This window comes from Oncorhynchus kisutch, linkage group LG18 (genome assembly GCF_002021735.2).
Source record: "Oncorhynchus kisutch isolate 150728-3 linkage group LG18, Okis_V2, whole genome shotgun sequence".
In the NCBI taxonomy this organism is placed as follows: Eukaryota; Metazoa; Chordata; class Actinopteri; order Salmoniformes; family Salmonidae; genus Oncorhynchus; species Oncorhynchus kisutch.
Genome location: NC_034191.2, coordinates 60,040,537 through 60,060,953, shown reverse-complemented (window position 1 = coordinate 60,060,953; position 20,417 = coordinate 60,040,537). Strand labels below are relative to the sequence as shown.

Sequence of the window (20,417 nt, the reverse complement as noted above, 5' to 3'; positions counted from 1 at the left end):
TAGGAAGGACGTCCGTATCTTTGTGGTGACTGGGTGTAATGACACACCATCCAAAATGTAATTAATAACTCAATGTCTGTTTTTTAAATTATCTACCAATAGGTGCCCTTCTTTGCGAGGCATTAGAAAACCTCCGTGGTCTTAGTGGTTGAATCTGTTTGAAATTCACTGCTCGACTGAGGGACCTTACAGATAATTGTGTGTGTGGGGTACAGAGATGAGGTAGTCAATCAAAAATCATGTAAAACACTAGTATTTCAGTGTCCATGCAACTTCTGACTTGTTAAGCACATTTTTACTCCTTAAATGTATTTAGGCCATAACAAAAAGGTTGAATACTTATTGACATTTCAGTTTCATTTGTAATAAAACATTTCTAAAAACATAATTCCACTTTGACATTATGGGGTATTGTGTATAGGTCAGTGACACAAAGTCTCAAGTTAAATCAATTTTAAATGTGGAAAATGTCAAGGGGTGAGAATACTTTCTGAAGGAACATGCTGACACACATACAGAGATGGGGAAGAACTGGTTAAATATGTTTAATGTTTTTCATTGAAAAATATTTATTGTCTTTTGAAAAGGTCACGCATGAAAGGATCATGGCTGCATAAAGACAAGTCATTGTTCTGAACAGAACCCAACTAACAGCTACAGCCCACAGTTTAGAAAAAAACTAAACCTACGTCATTTGACCATTTTTCCCAGATAAAACTGTATGCATAAAATCACCAAAACAAAACATGGCTATCACCAAATGATCACTAAAAGAGAAATCGCAGGATTAAGTAGTTGTCCACAAACAGCTATGTATTGGAAAATGCTTGACTTTAAAGTAATTATGAGGTTTGATCTAACAAACACATTTTTTGGGGGTGAACTATTCCTTTAAGCACACAAAATGATTCCGACAACAAATCACATTGATTTTAATAACAGTTGTTACATACCAACCACAGTTCATACTTGATTTTGTCCACAGGACACTAGCCATGTGTTCAACTTTAACGTGACACTAAAACTAGTTCAAAACAAAAGGAAATGTAATTTAAACCTCTTTCCATCAAAATAATTCTATGATAATTTTTCTCTCTTCACATTTCACACTAAAATCTATGGAGCTAAAAGTGGACTAGAGCAATATCAAAAGCAAGTGGCAGAAACTCAAGGCACTTCAAATTAGTTTGAGGGACTACACAAATATGTGGGATGAACATTGAGCCAATATCAACCACAAGTAATATGGAAAGCAACGCAGCGTGTATGAAAAAACAAACAAACAAAAAAACAACAGAAAAGGCACTCTGCTTCCAATAAGCTGTTATAAAATGGAGGCTATGCTAACCAAGCTAGCAACATGCTCCTATGTCATACAGTACATACATACATAAAGTGCATCATACAGCCACTACTGGCCAAGTCCCAAACATAAACTCTGCAATAGAGATAGGAGCTAAAGCTGTCTGTGAAAGCTCTCAGCTCATAACAAGAAACAAAACACACCAACATGTGACATTTTGAGAAATGGTGTACTCACAGTCCATAGTACTATACACACAGTGCACAAAACATTAAGAACACCTGCTCTTTCCATGACGTGCTGCCCAGGTGAATCCAGGTGAAAGCCATGATCCCTTATTGACGTCACCTGTTAAATCAGTGTAGCTGAAGAGAAGAGACAGGTTAAAGAAGGATTTTTAAGCCTAGAGACATGGGTTGTGTGTGCACCATTCAGGGAGGTGACTGGGTAAGACAAAATATTTAAATGCCTTTGAACGGGGTATGGTTGTAGGTGCCAGGCACACTGGTTTGTGTCAAGAACAGCAACGCTGCTGGGTTTTTCCACACTGTGTATCAAGAATGGTTCACCACTTAAAGGACATCAAGCCAACTTGACAACTGTGGGAAGCATTGGAGTCATCATCCCTGTGGAACATTTGACACCTTGTAGAGTCCATGTCCTGACAAAGAGGCTGTTCCGAGGGCAAAAAGGGATGCAACTCAATATTAGGAAGGTGTTCTTAATGTTTTGTACACTCAGTGTATACATTGTACTGTATTGAGAATTGCTTTTTGGGATGTTAGTGTACACTCAATGTGCTCAGATTATGGCTTATCGTGATTGAGTGTGGTCAATATATTCTCTCTCGCATGCATTCACAAAGACAAAAGTGACATTCACAAGGGAGCCGGAACCATAGAATGGAATCCTTAATTCTAGGATTTGAATACCCGTAGTTTACAGGCAGTGAGGTCAGTGATAGTGGTCTGGTTAGTTTGAGGAAACCGATTCCATGCAGACAGGGGTCATTCTGCTCAACATTGATATATTCATGATTCCATCCACCAATCATATCAGCATGTATCAGTGGACAATTAAAAAATATATATTTTGTCCTTTTGAACATGAATAGCAGAGCAATATACAGTATCTCTTTATGACTCTGGCATGTAGCATTCAGCCACATTTATCTGTTTTCAATGGGGTTCTTCTGCTAATGTATTTAGGCAAAATACATTTCTTGTGTATTAGAAATTAGGTTAACATGGGCATAAAATATATGATTTCATGGAATGTGGGACTGACATGATAAACAAGAGGTGTCTGAACACTAAGGATGTCAATGCTCTCTCCAACGGGGCCCGTAGACTGATATGTTAAGGTTCACTCTGTGTTTAGACATTCAGAGATGACGAGGTTTAGTAGTGCAAGCAACGCATGACATCAAACATAACGGGGGCAAATCAACAAAATGTCAGTTCAACAATGTGTAGGGTCAAAAATCTAAACTATCACAGAACCAAAATAACACACAAAACATGTATTTGATGTACCACCCCCACAAATACTTTCTGTTCTACTTTTGTTGAAGATACTGTATGCCAGATGGGCAGTATAAAGCAATGAGATGTGACTACAAGGACAATATTAGTAGACAAGCTAAAACATATATGAGCTCTATCATTCTCCAAATATCTGCCAACCACCCCATAACAGCCTTGACCTTTATAATAACAGGAAATGACATGTTAATCCCTGCCATCTTGAACACATCATTGACCGGCAGAATATTCCCATGCGCCTTGTCCAGTCATCGTCTGTGGCCATACCTACTATAGCCGCAGAGGTGCTGTAGTAGTCAAGCTTTGCGAGGTTCCATTTCTCGGTCTATGGATTTTCATATGGTTCATCATATTGCAAGACCCAATTATCCAATCGGCTTTAAGGTGGTGTTAGAGTCCCTCTCCAGGTTTTGGTTGTGTCTGAAAAGGCACCCTATCGGCTATTCAGTGCACTACTTTTGACCAGGACCCATATGGCTCTGTTCTATATAGGGTGTCATTCCAGACACATCCACTCTTTGGCTGGGAGACCACAGGATCTGGGGGCTCTGGAAACCTGTTTCATACAGATAAGGTGTGGAACCAACTAACCCCAAGAACTAAACTAATGAGCTACAGTACTAGCTACAGTTCCCAGTTCATTAGATGTATGCATTCCTCCTACGTGGTCTGATTGCACCATTCTGAGGTGGATGTATGGTCTTCAAGCTTAGATTAGCAAATGGACTAGGTGAATCTGAGGACTGCCCTCAGTTAAAACATTTTTTTTATTATTATATATATATTTTTTTCATTGTAAAGTGTCCCTGCAGGTCTATGCAAGGTCCCTCAATTACTCGATCCACAACTTCATGGGGACAAATCAACCATTGAAGGAGTGTTACGGGATAAAGTGTCCCTACTCTGCTCCTGTCAGTATCATTGAGTCCAGTCAGATTAACTGGCAGCTGGGATGACCTGGGGGTGTTACTGAATAAAGTGCCACCACCCAATTCATATTCTCTCTGAAAAACAGTGGCCAGGGTCTGTGGAAGTCTAAATGAGCAGCAAGGCAGGGGGTTGATCAGCTATCCTGCCAACAAACTAAACAATGTTTGGAAGGGGGGGGGGGGGTCACGTCCAAAGGCCCACCCTCAGAATGTTTCAGTCCCAAGATCCTTGAGTAACAGTGATCACAGTCATGAAGGAGGGAGGAGGGGGTGAATTGAGGGAAGAGCAGAGTTGTCCCAGGTGGCTCAGTGCTCCAGCCGAGCGTCACACACCTGGGTCACCTCGATGACAGGCGGAGAGCTGCCTGTGGCAGGCCCACACCAACACCCTGAGAGACGCAGAGACGGGTGGGCCTCACACTTCCTGGAGAGACAGAGAGAGGGGAAAATTGAAAAGGTGACATGAATCGATGGACCAGTGTAGGTCGAGAGAAGAGGGGATGAACATTTCAAACACATCTCACTGATAAAAGACAGCGGTAACACATTGAGACACACCAGAATAAGTTCCGAGACCATCACTGCACATGTGAAAAGAGCTATAAGTAAATACTCTGGGGTAAAGACACACATGGTGGCCCACAGGTCAGTCAGAAGACATGGACAATGGTACTAGACACCATTATCATGATACCATATAATGTGAAGTATTCAGCACCTCCAACTACTGCACCCTCTCAGATAGGGGCTGCACAGCTGTGTAACATGGAGGGAAAAACACAAAGGAAGGATATGGTCAGGGTCATTCAACTAAGACAGAACCCCCCCTGCTGTTGCCACCAATCCATCTACTGTATGTCCACATTGTCTGGCTCTGCAATTAACCATACACATAGCCCTTTAGACCAGGGATCAACTATACTGAACAAAAATATAAATGCAACAATTTCAAAGAATTCACTGAGTTACAGTTCACAAGGAAATCAGTCAGATGAAATAAATTCATTAGGCCCTAATATGGATTTCACATGACAGGGAGTACTGATATGGATCTGTTGGTGACAGATACCTTAAATATAAAGGTAGGGCCGTGGATCAGAAAACCAGTCAGTATCTGGTGTGACCACCAACATGCAGCGCGACATCTCCTTCACATAGAGTTAACCAGACTGTTGATTGTGGCGGACATGTTCAGCTTCCAGGAATTGTGTACAGACCCTTGTGACATGGGCCCGTGCATTATCATGCTGAAACATGAGGTGATGGTGGTGGATGAATGGTACAACAATGGGTCTCAGGATCTCGTCACGGCATCTGTGCATTCAAATTGCCATTGATAAAATTACAATTGTGTTTGTTGGCTGTAACTATAACCCCATCGCCACCATGGGGCACTCTGTTCACAACGTTGACATCAGCAAACCTCTCGCCCACATGACGCCATACATGGTGTGGTTGTGAGGCCTGTTGGAAGTGCTGCCAAATTCTCTGAAATGACATTGGAGGTGGCTTTTTGGTAGAGAAATTAACAGCTCTTATGGACGTTCCTGCAGTCAGCATGCAAATTACACGTAACCTCAACATTTGAGACATTCTGTGGCATTGTGTTGTGTGACAAAACGGCACACTCATTTTAGAGTGGCCTTTTATTGTCCCCAGCACAAGGTGCACCCTTGTAATGATCATGCTGTTAAATCAGATTCTTGATATGCCACACCTGTCAGGTAGATGGATTATCTTGGCAAAGGATAAAATGCACACTAACAGGGATGTAAACTAATTTGTGCACAACATTTGAGTGACATAAGCTTTTTGTGCGTATAGAAAATTGCTGGGAGCTTATTTTAGCTGATGAAACACAGGACCAACACGTTTATATTTTTGTTCAGTGTAGATTCAGCCGCGGGCCAAATTCTTATTGAGCAGATGGTCAGGGGGCTGAAACATAATTACAAATCATTTGTAGACTAGATATTGACAGCAAGAAACCCAAACATATATAATATTTGACTAAAACAAATATTTCAATCCTTGCTTACATTTGTATATGATCACATATATAGTACCAGTCAAAAGTTTGGACACCTGCTCAGTCAAGTTTTTTTTAACATGGTAGAATAATAGTGGAGACATCAAAACTTTGGAATTACACATTTAGAATAATGTAGTATCAAAAAAAAGAGAAAAAAAAGTGTTAAACAAATCTAAATATATTTTAGCTTCAAAGTAGCCACCTTTTGCATTGATGACAGCTTTAACACTTGGCATTCTCTCAACCAGCTTCACCTGGAATGCGTTTCCAACAGTCTTGAAGGAGTTCCCACAAAAGCAGCTCACATATGCTGAGCTGCTTTTCCTTCACTCTGTGGTCCAACTCATCCCAAACCATCTCAATTGGGTTGAGGTCGGATGATTGTGGATGCCAGGTCATCTGATCCCTCTCCTTCTTGGTCAAATAGCCCTTACACAGCCTGGAGATGTGTTGGGTCATTGTCTTGTTGAAAAACAAATGATCGTCCCACTAAGCACAAACCAGATGGGATGGCGTATCGCTGCAGAATGCTGTGGTAGCCATGCTGGTTAAGTGTGCCTTGAATTCAAAATAAAAATCACAGACAGTGTCACCAGCAAAGCACCCCCACACCTCCTCCATGCTTCACGGTGTGAATCACACATGCGGAGATTATCCTTTCACCTACTCTGCGTTTCTTGAAGAAAAAGTAGTTGGTGCCAAATAATCTCAAATTTGGACTCATCAGACCAAAGGACAGATTTCCACCGGTCTAATGTCCATTGCTCGTGTTTCTTGGCCCAAGCAAGTCTCTTTTTCTTATTGGTGTCTTAGTGGTTTCTTTGCAACAATTTAACCATGAAGGCCTGATTCACACAGTCTCCTCTGAACAGTTAATTTTGAGATGTGTCTTTAACTTGGTGAAGCATTTATTTGAGCTGCAATTTCTGAGGCTGGTAACTCTAATGAACGTATCCTCTGCAGCAGAGGTAACTCTGGTACTTCCTTTCCTGTGGCGGTCATCAAGAGAGCCAGTTTCATCATAGCACTTAAATGGTTTTTGCGACTGCACAAAGTTCTTGAAATTTTCCGGATTGACTGACCTTCATGTATTAAAGTAATGATGGACTGTCATTTCTCTTTGCTTATTTGAGCGGTTCTTGCCATAATATGGACTTGCTCTTTTACCAAATAGGGTTATCTTCTGTATATCACCCCTACCTTGTCCCAACTGTTTGGTTCCAACACATTAAGAAGGAAAGAAATTCCACAAATTAACTTTCACCAAAGGCACACGTGTTAATTGAAATGCATTCCAGGTGACTACCTCAAGAAGCTGGTTGAGAGAATGCCAAGAGTGTGCAAAGCTGTCATCAAGGCAAAGGGTGGCTACTTTGAAGAATCTAAAATATATTTTGATTTGTTTAACACTTTTGGTTACGACATTTTTCCATATTTGTTATTTCATAGTTTTGATGTCTTCACTAATATTCTACAATGTAGAAAATAGTCAAAAATAAAGAAAAACCCTGGGTAGGTGAGTAGGTGTCCAAACTTTTGACTGGTACTGTATCCCTCTATTCTGCGTAGGAATACTGTGGAACAGATTTCTCAAATCAAAACCACTTGGAGCTGATTTGCTGGTGTTTTTAGTCTTTTATGTCCAATAATAAAAAATAAATATTGGGGGGGGGGGGGGGGGGCAAAGAAAATCACTCACAGGCCAAAATTGGTATAGTATTTATATGGTTCAAGGCCCATTCCTGTCTGAGGTTTAATGTTAAGTCAACTAAATAAAATGTTCAGTCTGGTCTGTAATCAATATCTCTAATCCGATTAGCCGAATGAGGTAGCCACCCGATGTCTTTCCTTTCCCAACCACTAAACACAGCTCTGTCAGTTCTGCAATCCTCAAGGCTTTGCCATTTTTCACTGGACAACTATTGAGGAAACACACTATGGCTTGATATGATGATATTTTGCAATGCAGCTAGCTACCTTCACTACTTCACTAGCATTAGGAAAATTAAGTTAGGGGGGTGGGGGTTGCTGTTTTCACAAAGGCTTTCAAGGTCATTTCTGTTTTTGAAAGTGAATGCTCTGGGGGAGGGGATACAGTAGTATGCCGCTTTAAAAGAGGCACTCCAGCAAAAATCAGCTAACGGCAGTTGAAGTCATAAGCACAGTTCACTTTGAGGAGATTGATTGTGATGGCCACTGCTATAAAATGTGGCATAATGCCAGCTGGTCTTCAGGAAGAGGGGTTGATCATCTGAAAAGACAGCTAACTGAATGAAGGGAGTTTGAGCATTATACAAAAGGGCTTCTCGATGTGAGTGTGCGTATAGTGCAGTGAAAAATCAGTTATGAGTAAGAAAACCACGGAACTGGTGAATAGTATCTTGAATATATAAATCGAGGCAATGTTAACGGGATATAGTGAAACCCCGGATTGTGTGTGTGTGTGTGTGTGTGTGTGTGTGTGTGTGTGTGTGTGTGTGTGTGTGTGTGTCTTACCCGTTCTCCTCTGACATAATGTCCTGGTCTGCCTCGGCGGTTGATGACTCCACGTCCCCATCTGCGTCTACGCTGCTATCACTGCCCTGAGCGGACAACCCACTCTGGCTCTCTGGGGTCAGAGACTCCCCGCTGTAACGTGTGCACACACACACAATCTGTTACACACCCTAGAAACACAAGCCATGTAACACAATTGCAGTAAACCTGTGTGTGTCTGTTGTTCAGTACCTGAGGCGCTTCTCCAGAAGGTGGATGTGACGGACCTTCTCCTCCAGTCTCTTCTTGAGGGAGCTAATCTCTCTCTGCTTCTCAACCAGCTCTTTCTGCAGACGATAGTTACTCTCCTCCAGAGTCTCACAGAATGCCTGGTAGGGGGGCAGGAGCGAGAGAGAGAGACAGACACGGAGTTATGAAAACTTGACAGGACAACAACTTACATGGCAAAACAATGTATAAGTTGGGTAAGTTGAGCCAAAGGAATAGTTGTTACTAGGAAACCATACACAATAATTTGACCACATATTTAAGAAGAGATCATCATTTCATGGAGTCTGTGACGGAAGAAACCACATGGGAAAAAGTGGTAAGCAAGTAAGGTCCAAAAAAACAGATTTTCACCAAGTCTAATTAATCTATTGTGTTAGAGGTTTCATGATGCTAATTAGATCGTTTTAAGATTGATGTATAGAACAGTTGGGGTCTATATAAGCTACAATATGAGGTACTTAACCTAGAATAAAAGTTATCCATCCTTCTAGCCATGTGGGCTAATATAGTTTAAATGTTTGCCTTGGGGTAATTTGGGCCAATGGTTGAGCCAATTGAAAGGGTTTCCTTCCCAGGCATTATCGCCGAGATATGAGGTAACACCAGGGCCTAAGGGTTTAAGTGTTTAAATGCTTAAAATTATTGAAAAGACAAAAGCTATTGTGATTGTGTTGAATTGTGTTAAGGAAATAAAGATAGACATGGTTTTAAAAAGGTAGTGGTAATAGTTAATTCAGTACAGAAATGTGTAGGAAGCTTAACTTACCCTGTCCCGCGGCTCAACTTACCCCACTCTCTCCTAGTGGAGCACTTAGAGGAGAGGAAGCCAAATCCTAATCCACCACTAACCAAAGACTGTGAAAGCTATTCTAATGACAGTTATGCTAATGGTTATATATACTAATTAGATGTGGTGCTGGCATCGGAGGCTCATTCCAGCTAGAGAACAACAAAGCCTGTCCCAAATTACTCCCAGGATTATGGGTCACAGAAACAAACACTGCAGAAACTGGATTGAACTGGTCTTGTTTAGGTCTACGTGACTTCTCAATAGGCTTTTTGTGAAAGTCGACCTCAAGTTGCATGCTGGTAACAGAAGATCGGTCTTACCCGGCTCTCCTCCAGACTGTCAAAAGGACCTGGTGGATCATCTAAACACAGGAACTCTCGCACTGCTATGCTGTTAGAGACAAGAAAAGACAGCGTTTTAATAATCAACAAGAACGTATCTTTCCATACCAACCAAGCAACTTCAGGGTACTCACACACAATCCCCCAAAAGACAGTGTATCTATGATAGATTGGGTATTGGTTTTGCTGTCCATGTCACCAGTATTGGTGCCAAGGAAACTAGACAGGGTATTAGAAAAGGTTTGTAATTACAATGCTAAATACAGTTACTGTGTAATGTATGCTTTTAACCTTGACTACATAACTCTAATATAGCCTAAATAAAGTGTGTGTGGATACATTCAGCTGGTTCCATCGACGTTCATTGTTGTTGGCCAGGTGTTAAGTCTGTCTCTGGTCATGGGCAACCAGCAAGTCCATCAGTAAACTCAAGACTGTGTGTGTGTGTGAGAAACCTCAAAGCACTTGAGGTTTGCACTGCATGATGAGACGTGTTCACAGAGACACGCACCAGTTGGCAACGTCTTTGTGTGCCACCAGGTTCTGTAGGAAGGCCTGCAGGCCCAGCTGTCTGTCCTCTAGGAAGTCAGAGTTGTAGTTGTCTTTGAACCAGCGCTTTGGAGGCAGAGAAAGTCTGAACCCTGGGAACATCTCCTTTAGCTGAAACTCACACACACAGGGACAGGTTAGGCAGGGGAAAAGCAACACAGATACACACACACGGCATCTTAACACACCCAGTACACACACACACACACACATACATTACACACCGTACAAACAAACACACGTACAAAACACACGGAAAAGAGAGACGAAGAAGCACAGGCTAATTATCGCAATAACACCACAAACACACCCTGAACAAATGTAACATTACATGGTTTGTTATGACCAGGAAAACCAAACAAGGCCTGTTTGCTCAACAGTGAAGGGAGGGGCTTGAGTTATTGATCTTTCAAAAACACATCCATGTCAACTCTGGAAAAACTCTTCAAACAATTTTCCCAAATTCCAGTTAACAAGTACAGCACATGCAGCCCAGTGTTCATCCCGTTAGGCCAATGCCCTTATTCACAAATCAGAGTAGGAGTGCTGATCTTGGATCCGTTTTTAAATACATATATTTTAAAATCATAAATAACCCTGATCAGCACTCTTACTTTGAGTCTTTGTGAATAAGTGTCCAGATTGGTTAGTTCTCTCTTCTAGAGCGAGAGCGACCACAGGAATGGCTGTGCAGCCTGTCCACAGCCTCTGTGTGTCTGATGGAGGGTGTGGCCTTTTCCTACCTCACCCCAGGCTACTGTGTCTAGTAGCAAAACCGGATTTGTAGGCGTATAGTCGACATTTAGCCTTCTGTAGTCTGTTTTATTACTAAAAATATTTCTAACAGAAATAGGGCATTGTTGGCAGTGTGCTGACTTAAGGATAGACTAGATTTAAGAAAAGAGTTGATTATATGGATGTCACATGAAGCACTCAGCTGTAAGACTTTTAAAAAGTGAATGATTATTATACCTAATCCACATAGTATTTCTCCCCTTGTCCATCTCTGACCTGTCCCGCTAGGAGTTGGCTTCCTGTGGCTGGCTAGACAAAGCTACTGCTGCTGTTGTTGTTTGTGGAACACTGGCTCTTTGTGTGCTGAGGGGCGGTGCACAGAGGGGATTCACTTCATTTCTGTATTACTCTCCAACACAAAAGAGCTACTTCCACAGTACTGATGATTACAGACGGTCTCGCCCACAGTCGTGAGAGGGTGCTGCTTTACGGGTTCCTGACCAATTTTGTGTTTTTTTTTGTAGATAATGTCTCGGACATAATTTCCTACCACCGAACATACCTTCTGGACATTAGAACAGCGATCGCTAAACTCAATTTGAATTTCTACTTCAACGAGTTGGCAGTTCTGGATGCAGTGTTGTCATGATACCGAAATGTTTACTTTGATACCAGGTTTAGTATCACAATACCACAAATAAAAGGCATATTGGCCAAAGTCACAGAATGGCACTTGATCCAAACAGATCAAGATCATTACATTTGACATTTTAGAATTTTTTATGTATGCATTAATCAATCAAATAATCATACAATCAATTTGTATTTGTTACCATAAGAACATAACAGTAATATTTTTCTTGAATGGTAAATCTATTGATAAACTGGGCAAATCAAGATGTAGCCTATTCACAATACAGGTGAATGCATGTGTGACCCAGCACCAGGATTCAGTCCTATGTATCAAACATTTGAAATAGTATTTTTTACAGTAAAGTAGAGACTCAGAGCTAGAAAACGGTATTTCAAACACTGCAGTTGAGGAACAATGGGAAAGTAAATCTGCTTTGAAAGTTGATAAAACTTGTAACCCCACTTTTGAGAAAATGGCCCTTGAATATTTTGGTACACCTAAGGAGCTTTTGTCTACACCCATTCAGCATCATTCACACCGTCTTAAGCCTTGGCCCTACCCATCTCTTTAACGGATTCACATGTGAGGGCCTGTGCTAAACAGTAAGGTAGTGAGGTAAACAACCAAAGATTTCAAGACTAAAAGTGGTAAAAGTAGTAGCCTACAATAAGGAAAAACTCCAGGTAAAAATAAATAAGAAGGTGGAAACGGTACAGTTCACGCTGACAGTGGCGTGTGCAGAAAGCAGCACACCGTGCTCGGGTAGCCGATGTGAGTAAGACTTTCCTACCTGGACAAGAGGAACACATACAGCGTGCGTGCATCATCCCCTTCTGTACTCCTGGTTCACCCACGACTGCATGACTCAAACACCATCATTAAGTTTGCTGACGACACAACGGTGGTAGGCCTGATGGCCTATAGGGAGGAGGTCAGTGACTTGGCAGTGCCAGGACAACAACCTCTCCCTCAACGTCAGCAAGACAAAGGAGTCGATCGTGTACACAGTAGGAAACGGAGGACGCCTCCATCCACATCGACACGGTTGTAGTGGAGCAGGTTGAGAGCTTCAAGTTCCTCGGTGTCCACATCACTAATAAATTAACATGGTCCACACACACCAACACAGTTGTGAAGAGGGCACGACAACACCTCTTCCCCCTCAGGAGGCTGAACATATTTGGCATGGGCCCTCAGATCCTCAAAGAGTTCTACAGCTGGACCATTGAGAGCATCTTGACTAGCTGCATCACAGCTTGGTATGGCAACTGCGTGGCATCCGACCGCAAGGCACTACAGAGGGTAGTGCATACGGCCCAGTACATCACTTGGAGCCGAGCTCCCTGCCATCAAGGACCTCTATACCACGCGGGGTCAGAGGAAGGCCCTAAAAATGGTCAGACTCCAGCCACCCAAGTCACTGACTGTTCTCTCTGCTACTGCATGGAAAGTGTTACCAATGCACCAAATCTGGAACCAACAGGACACTGAACAGCTTTTATCTCCAAGCCATAAGACTGCTAAATAGTTAACCAAATAGCTACCCGGAATATCTAAATTGAACTCTTGATTCAACACATATGCTGCTGCTACGGTTTATTATCTATCCTGTTGCCTAGTGAATTTACCCCTACCTATATGACCTCTTACCCTTGCACATCGATTCGGTACTGGTAGCCAGTGTATATAGCCAAGTTATCTTTACTCATTGTATATTTATTCCTTGTGGTATTTTTATAGATTTTTTAAATCTCTGCATTGTTGGTAAGGGACCATTTCACTGTTAGTTTACATCTGTTAAAGACGTGTGATTTGATTTTGATTTGTATTACACACTGTCCATCCCAGGGTACTGACTATTACACACTGTCCATCCCAGGGTACTGACTATTACACACTGTCTATCCCAGGGTACTGACTATTACACACTGTCCATCCCAGGGTACTGACTATTACACACTGTCTATCCCAGGGTACTGACTATTACACACTGTCCATCCCAGGGTACTGACTATTACACACTGTCTATCCCAGGGTACTGACTATTACACACTGTCCATCCCAGGGTACTGACTATTACACACTGTCTATCCCAGGGTACTGACTATTACACACTGTCCATCCCAGGGTACTGACTATTACACACTGTCTATCCCAGGGTACTGACTATTACACACTGTCCATCCCAGGGTACTGACTATTACACACTGTCTATCCCAGGGTACTGACTATTACACACTGTCTATCCCAGGGTACTGACTATTACACACTGTCCATCCCAGGGTACTGACTATTACACACTGTCTATCCCAGGGTACTGACTATTACACACTGTCCATCCCAGGGTACTGACTATTACACACTGTCCATCCCAGGGTACTGACTATTACACACTGTCCATCCCAGGGTACTGACTATTACACACTGTCCATCCCAGGGTACTGACTATTACACACTGTCCATCCCAGGGTACTGACTATTACACACTGTCCATCCCAGGGTACTGACTATTACACACTGTCCATCCCAGGGTACTGACTATTACACACGGCCTCTCCCACAGCACTGATTCATATACTACATGCTATTAGTTCATTTTAGTATACTGTAAACAAACAGTATCCTTTCAATTGGGCGCATTGGCGCCTTGCCAGTCGACCGGAGGTTGATGTTGCTATGCTAGTTAGCATAACAAATGACTAGTTAGACATTTTACAACTCCGAGTGTGTTGTTAAATTCAAACCTGGAGTGCCAGAGTGCACTCGTAAATTCAGAGCATTGTCAGATTGTCTGTTTGTAAATTCCGAGCGTTTCGCTCTCTGAGTGCACACTGGACGCTCCGCCAAGAAGTAGGGTTGATTTGAGCGTTCTGACCTTACAACGGCAGTCAAGCACCCAAGCTAACATTGGCTAGCTTCTTCCAGACACAAACGAGACCACTCTGACCATTTTACTCGCCCTAGCAGAGCCGGTTAGGCAGTTTTCATGTTATCAAGAGCATTGGTGACTAACTGCTTTGGCAACAAATTATTTCGGATTTTTTTTGCCGACGTTTACTGACAACGGCCATATTCAATGGGTGTTCATTGTTCTGTGCTCTGAAATCGGAGTAGATCGCCAGAGTGAATTTACGAAAGCACCTGAATGTCAATTGAGAATGCACAACGACGATACCTTTTAGCTAAGCTAAGAATGCCGGGAATAATCAAACCAATAAAACTTTGGGTAGTTAGCTTACAGTTAATCTACTGGCAAGTTTGATGTATTATTAGCCAACTATCGTTAGGTTGCTAGCTAACATACCGGTAACATACTGCTGTAATGATATGCTATGTGGTTCGTAAGGACAGCGTGGCTAACACATTCTCAGCCAACATAACGTGTAAGGTAACTTGTTTGAAAAGTCATTACATTGTTCAACATTTTCTTAACATTTGTCATAATTAGATAAAGCAATGAATTTGTATCTGCTCTGTTGTACTTTGGCTGCATATTTCGCCCCATTTTCTTCTAATCTGTATTATGGGCCCTAAAGTACGGAAATAGTGTCCTCTGAGTGTACACTTCATATTTTGGCGAATTTAGTACGACATCAGGGAACTTTTGGTATATTAACCAATAAGCATACTATATACTCAATTCAAGTCAAAGATTGTATGGTACGTGCGGTTAGTATGAGTATCCGAACACATCTACTGTTTCTCCTATAGTACGGAGTATAACCGTCTCTCCCACAGTACTGAGTACCGTCCCTCCATGCGAGAATCTACAGCCATAAACACATAGTGTCAGGGCAATAGAGCACTGGATAGGCCTACATTATTGACAACAGTAATAGGGTTTGTTACTTAGACTATTCAGATGGGGTACAGATCAGGAAAAGTGGAAACCAGGGCATGTGTGTGATGACGAAGGGTTATGTCACATGGATGAGTCGTATGCTAGCTAGCAATGATGTCATAGATGGTAAAGTTTAGATAGCAGCCCATTTTTGACATACAGGAGGATAGTTAGTCCACCCTAATGTATTCATCAGACAAACCTTTCCTCCTACGAGGCCCAGGACAGTCCCTGGGAGGAGTAACTATCCTCGAGTGAGGACGTACCTTGTCGTTGAGTCTGGAGAAGTCAGTGTATCTTCTGAAAACCACCCAACTTTCATTCTGAGTCTTCCTCACCAGGACCTTATACACCTGCAGCAGGAGACCAAACACACACACACACACACACGTTAACAGCTCACCTTTGACCTTATGATAGCAGTTATCTTATATTCAATTACAGTCATAGATTAACAAGGTTTCCTTCAAAACCAAACCAGCACAGTGCGCCGGAGACTGAATCTGAACCTAACAGAGATTTTTTTTCTCAATATTAGTAAAGACGTATAATAGAAGCTTAGTAATACCAAGAGAAAGACAATATGGATGTGAGCTTGCTTTTTAGAAGAGCCTACTTTATCCCTTTCATAACCAATGTCTTTTTAAGAAAGTCAGACATTTAGCGTTTCTTCATCTTATCCATCTCTGACCCTGTTCAGTCATTTCAAACCACAGGCATTCAGAACACACTGCCTGCGTCACGAATGGCACCATATTCCCTAAATAGTGCACTAAATAAGGAATACATGTGCCATTTGGGATACAATCCCACTGATTTGGGGTTTTATGGAACACCTTTGATGCCGAAAGCTATTCTAAGCATGACGGCTCAGAGATAAGCATTTATAAGTCCAACTCCTTGGGTTTGGTTAGAGCGGTGTGTCTGAGTGAAAGGATAGACTGAAGAGAAGGTGATCCAGCCAAACACACTGGCACTAATATCAAATGGGTTAACAGGAACTTGGAAGCCAGGAAAAGAAAGGAGAGGACAGTACCTAACCGACAACAGGGACACCATGCAAAAGAAAGACTAATAGGTGTAAATATAATAGAAACCCTGGCATCATCATGTGTACGTTATGTCCACAAACTGAGGTTATGGCCCAATTGGCACCCTATTCACTATAGTGCACTGTGTTTGATCAGGGGCTCTGGTAGTGCACTTTATAGGAAACCATTTTGGAGTTAAGCAGTTGCACTAAGCAGTTGTGTACTTGCAGCAAATGATGCAGTCTATTTTAGATAGCGTTAAGGGAAAGCAGTGGGAATGCAGAAGCCATTTTAGGAGTGAGTTAATTACTGGACTTGACCTTTAAATCAATGACTGAAGTCTTCAGCAGCATATTCTGATTCCTTTTAATTAAAGTGCTGCTGGAGAGTGAAATTACAACGCCTGTTTGAGTGGAAGGGGCAGTACACTGCAGTACCAATCTGCAACTAGGCTAGATCATGAATACAACTTGAAGCCATGAACAGCAAACACTTTATACAATAGTGTTAGGCCTTCAATACAATTAATGTTGCAAACTATAAATGAGAGAGAAGAATGTGCAACCACTCAGTTGTTTTGAGTCAAATCCTTATTCTGCTGTATCATCGTCCATCTGTACTGGATGAGAGGGATGCAGGGGGTTAACAAATGGTCACTGATGGCAGGTCTGATGTATTGAGATCGTGATCAGCATGATTTCACATTCCAACACATCCCTCAGTCGCTCCTAATAACCTCCAGCAGTTACCACACCTCTCGCCATGATGTTGCCACTTTTGGCTGCCGCTAATAATCTGTTTCTGATCCAATGGCACCGCCATCTCCCTAACATGCCTAAACATCTGTCCAGACAGCAGGAACAGTACAGGGCTTCTAATCCCATCTACGGGAACAAATACAGGGGGAGAAGGCAGACTACAGACAATCCACAGACTACCCATTGACAACAGAATGACTATGCATAGACTACAAACTATCCACAGCGATCTATAGCATAATTTTGTTTGTGAGTGTTGACCAGACCTTAGCCACCTGGGATAAACTCTAAACACACAGGAAATATCCTTGGGGGGGGGGGGGGGGGGGGGGGTCATGAGCTGGATTTGGGGACACAACAGTCAGGAAACAGACAGACCTAGCCAGACCATGATAAATGAATGGTAATGTAGCCTAACCAAAGCCAACTGGTCATTTGTGCCACTTGGTGCTTAGCCCAGAGCTTAAAGGGATACTTCGGGATTTTGGCAATGAGTTCCGATATCTACTTCCCCAGAGTGAGATGAACTTGTGGATATGATTTTTATGTCTCTGTGTCCAGTATGGAGGAAGTTAAAGGTAGTTTTGTGAGACAATGCTAACTAGCATTAGCGCAATGACTGGAAGTCTATGGGTATCTGCTAGCATGCCAAAATCTCAAAGTATCCCTTTAAAAAAGTTCCAGTAATGACATTAACGACATTCCCAACCAGTCCAGGCATCAAAACAGAAAGGAAGGATATTTCAAATGACTTGCAACTTGGGAAAAAGTGGTTAAAATAAGGACAACATTTTTGCTGACTAGTTGAGTTTGGCATATAGCTTCCTGCTGGTCCCCGTCTCCCTGGCATGTTTGAATTGCATAGCCTGGTCCCAGATCTGTGCTATAAAGCCAACTCCTTGCATGACAATAGCCATAGGCAAGACAACACAAAGATCTAGGACCAAGCTAAGAATTGCCTCCCTCTCGCTCTCTCACCGTCAACTTGGCCCGCTCCTCCATGACCTCGTAGCCCAGCACGGTGGGGGTGATGGGCCTCTCTTCCCAGGCTGAGGACCCTGGAGGTCCTGGTGGTGATTCCTGATCCATGTTCGTCCGGGAGGAGGTGGAGTACTCCACCGTGGGGTCCAGCCCCAGCCCGTTCAGCCTGGCCCGGGTCACTGGGCTCTGACACTGCAACAGGGAGGGTGGAGAAGTGAAGCAGCAGCCTCTCTCTGAGCTTTGGGATCGAGGCCCTCCGACTCGATTCCCTCTCCTCCCAGGGTCACGGCCAGGGCCCAGGATCTCATCCCCGGGGCCTCTAGTGGAGGAGGACTCAGAGCTGCTGGAGACACTGTTCAAAGATGAGGTCCTCTGAGGGCCCCGCCTGGGCTTCCCATTGGCCCCTGGCAGGGTCCTATCTCTGATGGAGACAGGTACAGGCACGAAGGGCGAGGACATCTGGCTGGGCTGTCAGTGTCCTCCCTCTGGTTGTCAGATACCCCAACCCTCCTCACCCACCTCTACCGCCAAACTCTTACTCTCACAGCCTTGCAAACTGGCAGGGCAGCAGGTCAGCATAGGAGGCGCTGGTGAAAAAAAGACAGGGCCAGTACTCACTCTCGCTCTAGGATCCAGCACCCTATAAAAAAATAGAGGATACAGAAAATAAAACGGACTTATCATCCCACCTTTTGCTTGCTGATCATAAGGACGCAGCATACATTGATCACGTTATTAAATACAGTATTGTCCCCTGAATGAGGCCAACTCTTTGCAAATTGCAACCAAGAGGCACATATATTATTGATAAAGCCAGATGTCATTTATAATTGATCGATGTGTGTATGAGTAAAATGCATTGGGGGGGGGGGGGGGGGGGGGGTCTAGGTGAGAATGGTCCCTTGCACATTAAATAGGCTTTCATTCAGCCTGAAACTGTATCGATTGTCTGGTGTCTGTCTGACAGAGCTCCCTGCCAGTCAATGTCTGCATCGCAAATAACACCCCATTTCCTATATACTGCACTACTTTTGACCAGGACCCATAGGTAATGCACTACAATGGAATTAGGGTGGCATTTGGGAAACACATAATGACAGAGCACTAATTGAGCATGGTAGAGTAAGTCAGTGGAGTGTGTCTGGTCTTTATAGATTAAAAGACTAGGCTTAAAATACATGTGACACAAACATCCCAGATTTATTGTGTTGCTGCAGAAAATGCAAGAATAGATCAATGTCTTCCTAGCTATGTCCTGGTTGCTTTGTTCACAACAGCACACCACATAACTAGATAGCCACAGTGTCGTGTGTGTGTGTGTCTCTCTCTCACACACACACACACACACACACACACACACACACACACACACACACACACACACACACACACACACACACACACACACACACACACACACACACAGTTCATTTAACCTCATAAAGAGCTTCATATTACGAGCCTTTGGACTATTTTATCTCCACGCGGAAAAGTCAGGACCCAATTTTAGCTGCAGATGTGATCTTGCCTAACCCTGTGATGTGTAATGAGCTTCTTGTTGACTGTAAAACAGAACCCATGTAGGGAGGTGAAGAGGAGATGTAAACATGAAAGGCTCTCTCCATAATGAGGCGGAGTACCGATTGTTTAAAATGGCAAGCTTTTGTTCAAGCTGGAGCAAAGGTTACATCACTGAAAACGAGGTAGAGTTAACACCATCATTATTTAGCTAACGAACATGCCATTTAATTCGCATAATAGCTATTCAGTAAGCGTATCACCTGGCTAGGCTAACGTTAGCTACTAGCTAGCATCAAGCCAGTTAACGTTACCGCAGACACTTTTTGCTTGATTCAACAGCACAGAAGAACGAGATCGGCATAACGTTACTCACCGCAGGATGTTCTCGCTCCACGTTCAGTTGCTTCATCATAGATGTTAACATTTCTGGTTGTTTATAGTGAAAGATATCCTACTTGCTTTTGCCAACTGTCATACGCAAGACTAGTATACACCGCCGACTACAGTCCCTCCGGAAAAAATAGACGTCATCACGCATATGCCCTGACGCGCCAACAGATCTTTGCCCAAATATATATTTTTTTAAGGGGGGGGGGGGGGGGAGTAAAGCAAATATAGGCTGCATATATATGGCTTTGGTACGGTATAAGAAACAGTGAATT

General features: G+C 42.8%; 1 protein-coding gene across 1 annotated transcript; it reads right to left on the bottom strand.

Annotated features, from left to right (window-relative positions):
• Nucleotides 1-529: 529 nt before the first annotated feature.
• Nucleotides 530-20,300, bottom strand: snx16 (sorting nexin 16). Its single transcript, XM_020509137.2, has 8 exons — nt 20,129-20,300; nt 18,232-18,874; nt 15,731-15,817; nt 10,217-10,365; nt 9,685-9,754; nt 8,536-8,672; nt 8,305-8,436; nt 530-4,200 (listed from the first exon to the last, which is right to left on the bottom strand). The coding sequence occupies exons 2-8, from the start codon at nt 18,691-18,693 to the stop codon at nt 4,083-4,085; spliced, it is 1,155 nt and encodes a 384-aa protein (XP_020364726.1). The 5' UTR covers nt 18,694-18,874; nt 20,129-20,300; the 3' UTR covers nt 530-4,082.
• Between the last annotated feature and the right edge of the window lie 117 nt (nt 20,301-20,417).

Coding starts and splice junctions, on each gene's coding strand:
- snx16 (XM_020509137.2), bottom strand. CDS start 18,693: ATGTCCTCGCCCTTCGTGCCTGTACCTGTCTCCATCAGAGATAGGACC. Junction 8,673..9,684: donor ACAGTCTGGAGGAGAGCCGG/GTAAGACCGATC, acceptor CCCCCCTACCAG/GCATTCTGTGAGACTCTGGA. Junction 4,201..8,304: donor ATTATGTCAGAGGAGAACGG/GTAAGACACACA, acceptor CTGTCTCTCCAG/GAAGTGTGAGGCCCACCCGT.